Below are 5,520 nucleotides of genomic sequence, written 5' to 3'. Positions count from 1 at the left end.
TATTTCTAGAAAAATAATTAAATACGAATTCTTGGGAATGGAGATGAAAGCTATCCAATCTACTCAAACTAAAACTTTGTAAATTGGTTATGCCTACATGCAATTCATCGACCCATTAGTGAAAGCCCTGTATTAGTTAAGGGTGACCATTTCCCTAGATAGTATGTAGTGGATGCCTTTTATATCAAATTCACTGCTTTTATCTCATACGCATGATCACCTTATATTATGAATTGCTTGTCTTACTTGTTGACTTATCAACCCAACCAAATTGCATCCCTTTGACAGTGGTATACTTTGATGAGGATTTCTAGTCCATTAGGTTATTTAGTATTGACTTGACTGAATGGATCACTTGTAGCATGATGAAGTTGATCCTTGCTTGTCGTTGTGATATTACTAATAATTACTAGATTTTAATGGTCAATTTGGTTAGTAATGAAGATATGGATGAAGGTTGCTGACTTTAAGTTCAATCATGAGGGAATTCATGAGGAAAATCACGTTATCCTTTATATGAGTCTTTAATGAGGATTGTGTGTTTATATCTTTTTTGGTATTCTAAGATATCTTCATTTGTAAAGATAGTACAAGGATATTTCTTACAACATGACTATTTGCTGCATATTAAAACTACTTCATCAAGACTAGTAAGTAGCCCTTATTTTACTATTCTTTCTATGTACAATCACTGTTTCTGATACTAACTAATTTGAAGGTATCCTAGGCCTACCACACCTGGACTATAAATGGCTCTTTTTTCTTGCTTGGGTTTAGGGATTGGATGGGGACATTATAGTTATAGATATGATAAATAAATTGAAGAAAATCCAAACAACTGTGAAGATAACTGATGAACAACCTAAAACGCATTGAAGATGAGATGACAATAATGATGAATCTATGATCAACAAGGAATAGAATACCCTCAAACATGTCCTCAATATTTTTAGTGTGTGATGTAACAAATAACTCTATAATATCTGGAAGTTTCTCAACCCATAATGATGAAATTGGAAGGGAATTATCATTCTGCTAAATTGAGTTGATCTCTAAAGAAGCCAGAGGTGATGGAGAACGAGTCTCAACACAAGTTTGAGGAACTAAGGAGGATGTGTGAAGAACACATAGGTTCAAGTGACCAAACCTCTCTCACATAGTTGATCTGCTAGACATGACTGAGAGTGAGGACCTGTTGATCTAGAAGTGCAATCTCCTAAGGAGAAAAATGAGAGAGTTCATATAAGTGAGATGCATGATCAACATTGCGAAGTTAAATAAGCTATCTGCTATGTAGATATCCGATGAGCACTAAATTTGGGGTGGAATCTATTGTGTTGCTTATCCCATTGTGAGTAATTTGGTATATGGAAAGGATGTTGCAAGATAATGAAGGGACAAAAAGGACATCATTGAGTGTCCCACCATCAACCTCTATAGACCCTCTCCTAGTAATACTCATGTAAGTGTTATTACCCATCCAAATGTGTGGTAAAGTATAATTCTCAAAAGAAGAGAACATACCCAAGGATGATGCCATATGATGAGAGGCTCCTAAACCAATAAGAAACCTACTAGACTGAAGATGTGTCGATGCAAAGAGAGCATGGCCTTTCTTCTTATCTTCACCATATGCCATAGAAGTTGACCCAAAATGTGCAAATCCAAAAATGGTAGAAGAGGATGAACCAGATGATGGTGGCTAAATATTGTTCTTTTTAGAATATGATTCAAACCTTATATCTTCTTTCCATAACAACAATGCTTATTATCTTGGAGGAGGAAAAAGAATCTGATGAATCCTATGCAAATTTTGTAGTTGGTTGATTAGACTAAAAATATTTGTGCTTCTCTTTATTCTTCCATTTCATTGTAGATGAATGCACAACCAAAGACTAAGATATAGAAACAAAAATAAAATCAAGCCAAGTCATCTTAGCTTATTCTCTTGTCACAGGTTCACAAAAAACCATAAAACAATCTGGATGAGTGAAGGCTACACCCAAAGCATCTGTGGTGGAATAAAATGTATAATAAAAAACCTAGAAGGGTCCTCAAAGCTTATACATAATTAGAAGGATACACTCTTTGTTAATCTTTTCCTTTCCATAACATTGTTAAAGTGTTGTGATGGACTTGAATTTCTCCAAGTAATTTTCATAATGAAAGATTATGAATTAGGTATCAAAGATGTCAAAAGTGACTCAAGTTTAAGTGCATGAAACTCATTAATACCCCAAAAATCTCCTCAAATTTTACCCACATAATCTAAGGAGTGTTTCATTGAATTAAGATGAAATAGGAAACCATCTAAAACATGCAGTTCAATCAAACCCATAGTTGTATGCATCTGGTTCCTATATTGTAATCTCTCAAATACTCTCAAATACTCACGTAATATCTAGTTGGTTCTCATCCAAACAGGGTCGTAAAACCATACACTAAAGTAGTTGGGACATATGAACTTTCCAGCTATGATAATTTCGGAGTGTAAGTTTCTCCATTGGAATGTGGTTTTCAAATTAGGTAAGGGTTAGGGTAGTATGAGGATTTGAAAGATGAAATACTACCCCTTGAAAAGAAAAATCAACCATTTTGCAACTTTTAATGTTGTTAACTAACAAAATCAATAAATAAATGTAAATGAGCTCTTTAAAAAATTGATGTAAAATCTAGAAAAGCAAGTGACATATTTGTGTAGAGCATAAGACTAGATTTTCAACACCCACTTGTTTGTGAAAAATAGATTTCAGATGAGAAATATATGACCTTGGAAGAAAAAAATGAAGATTTGACTTCAAAGTCTCTTAGCAAAAAAGGATAGTAAAATCTACAAAAAAGAGTAGAACCACTGGATTAGGCTAAATACCAACCTTCCAACCATATCTTGCTCATAGAAACCATCCCCATCTTCATAATCCTCTCATCTCTTGAAACCCTAGCTCCTCCCTTGCTCCTACTCTCGCTCCCTGCCTTTTGTATTAATAAATATAATACACTTGCTGTTACACAAAAATCATCATTTCATTCTTGAATCCAAGTTGAAAAATACAGAGATGGAGTTCTTCATTAGTATTAAATATATATTTAATAATTATATTTTGAAACATTATATTATTTTTTTGTTTATAATTTATTAAAAAATTATAGACATATTTAAAATATTAAAATTATTATTTAAAAAATAAAAATAAAACATAAAAATAAAATAATATTTCTCTATCTATTGTGCATATTCATTGGATTATTTATTTGCCATTCTCCTTTAAAATACAATAATTTTTCTATTAGATACATAATCATTAACTCATTTATTTACCACCATCGTAAGTTTGTTACAACATTATAGAAAGAGTTCTATAAAGATGGAATTTATGTTTTTTATTTAAAATAAAATTAAAAAAAAAATAATATTTCTCATCCTTGTCTAATATAACCATTAGATCATGTGAGATTATTTTAGTGAAAAATTATAGAAACACCTTATTGAAAATCCAAAATGTGGATTATTTTCTAAAATAAAATTAAAAGTAAATAAATAATATTTTCATTACCTAGCGTATATAACCATGAGATCACTTATTTACCATGGGTATAATTTCAGTGGAAAATTATAGAAAAAAGTTTACATTCCTCATATATAATCATCATATCACTTGTTTATCATGCCACATAAGTTTAGTGGAGAACTACATAAACAACTTCTATATTTCCCTCACTTACCCTGTATAATCATAAATCACTTATTTATTGCGGGACAAAAGTTTACTGAAAAACTATAGAAAGAACTCTTTGGAAATCTAAATTACCCGTTTTCATTTATAATAATACAAAAATAATAAAATAATATTTCTCTAATCTATCCTAATAACGGTTAGATGAGAGGTGAAGTTTATTGGAACATTATAGAAACAACTCTTTGAAAATTGAAATTATAGATTCATCTTTAAAATTAAATCATATTTCTCTTAGTGTCTTAATTAACTATTAGATGGATTAGATCCTAATTAACTATTGGATGGATTAGATCACCGACTTTGAAAATTTCCATTTATCCATTCACCTATTTAATTTGTTCCATAGATCCATTTTCTCCAATCTCTCCTCCTCTTTGGCAATCCCTTCACTTGTTTGAGTGGTCTAGAAGGTGCAATCTTGTGAGCTAAGATCAGAGAGCAAGTTCAGAAATTTTGTGTTGCAGGGTTGCGATAGTGAAAAAAGATTTAAATGGATCAAGGCAAGTCTATGGGTAAGTGAATGAGCCTTTCAGTTTTGAAATCAATTTTTTCCCATTTTTGACATTACAATCACCGTCTTTTTATCTTTTTGTGTTTTCCCTCTATACTTCTTTCTACTATAGTGCCTAAATGGGTTTGTTCCTGGAATGTAGTGGAGAGCACAAGCAATGGACACCTGCCCAAAAGATGGAAGCCAAATTTAGAACAAAGGCGGATATTAGAGTCCATATTTGCTACTGGAACCAAAAACACAAGAAGGGAACGGATAGCTCAGATTACTGCTGTGCTACAACAATATGGCAGAGTGGAACAAAGAAATGTTTTCTATTGGTTTCAAAATGCAAATAATCGAAACAAGCTTTGTAGTATGTGTTTTTTTTTAATTACTTGGGCAATATGTACAGACTATTATAAATCTGGAAAGAAAGTAATGGCTTTACACGTTATCTCAAATGTAATCTGTTTAGTTTTTTTTTCTCCTTTTCTATACAATCCTAATGATAGGCATATATTTTTCAGTTTCCAAACGTACTCCAATCTATGGTACTACTAAATCATCTGTATTCGGACCAAAGGAAGCTAACGAAATATTTTTAAAGGTAAGGATTATAATTCCTTGTTCCGATACATTTAAGAGTTTGTAGAAAAAATCATTGCCTTATAAAATTTCATATATGTTAACTCACATTCATGCGTATGCAGGAAGAAGAAGAGAGTGGACGGTTTCAGAGGAATTCACCAACAGATGTTTCCGAATTAGCAACTTTGCAATTATTTCCTTTACATCCTGATAAAGGAGGAAGTTCTTAACAGCCGAAGAAACTTTATGAGATTTTTGGCAACTGATTATTGGGTTTTTTAGGGTGGAGAAAATGCAATTGTATCTGCAACATTAGCTTTTGTGAATGTCTAACACTGGCTAATCTTTATTGACAGTTGATTAATTTATAAGGGTTTTCAAGATTAGCTTTTGCGACAATTTTTGCATAGCTGAAAATTGCCGTTGATCTCAATGAATAATTTTTTTTTACAAATATTTTTCATTCCTATTTATGGTTTGAAAAACACGCAGCAAATTCTTCAATGCTTAGATAAATACATTATTCATATGGTGAACAATGGCATTTTGGATCTATTAGATGTAATCAATATCCCGAAGAGTCGGTGTCTTTTGAAAGAGATTGTTTCATTTTTCTACTTTCATTCGTGTCTAACTAAAACTAAAATTCCTTTTAGCATTTCTGAAAACTTCCATAACCAACCATGGAGAAATACAGTGAGA

The 5,520-nt window shown here is 31.7% G+C and overlaps 1 protein-coding gene across 1 annotated transcript; it reads left to right on the top strand.

The window, feature by feature from the left end:
* The first annotated feature begins 4,109 nt into the window (after positions 1 to 4,109).
* On the top strand, positions 4,110 to 5,186 carry LOC131874531 (WUSCHEL-related homeobox 8-like). Its single transcript, XM_059217961.1, has 4 exons — positions 4,110 to 4,249; positions 4,391 to 4,603; positions 4,758 to 4,837; positions 4,941 to 5,186. Exons 1-4 carry the CDS (start codon positions 4,228 to 4,230, stop codon positions 5,046 to 5,048), a joined length of 423 nt encoding a protein of 140 aa, XP_059073944.1. The 5' UTR covers positions 4,110 to 4,227; the 3' UTR covers positions 5,049 to 5,186.
* Positions 5,187 to 5,520: the final 334 nt, after the last annotated feature.

The sequence above is a fragment of the Cryptomeria japonica genome, chromosome 3 (assembly GCF_030272615.1).
Source record: "Cryptomeria japonica chromosome 3, Sugi_1.0, whole genome shotgun sequence".
Lineage (NCBI taxonomy): Eukaryota > Viridiplantae > Streptophyta > Pinopsida > Cupressales > Cupressaceae > Cryptomeria > Cryptomeria japonica.
This window is presented reverse-complemented; position numbering and strand designations above follow the sequence as displayed.

Excerpts from the sequence above, each read along its gene's own strand:
- LOC131874531 (XM_059217961.1), top strand. The coding sequence starts at position 4,228 with ATGGATCAAGGCAAGTCTATGG. Across the intron at positions 4,250-4,390 it reads GGATCAAGGCAAGTCTATGG|TGGAGAGCACAAGCAATGGA; the intron begins GTAAGTGAATGA and ends CCTGGAATGTAG. Across the intron at positions 4,838-4,940 it reads CTAACGAAATATTTTTAAAG|GAAGAAGAAGAGAGTGGACG; the intron begins GTAAGGATTATA and ends ATGCGTATGCAG.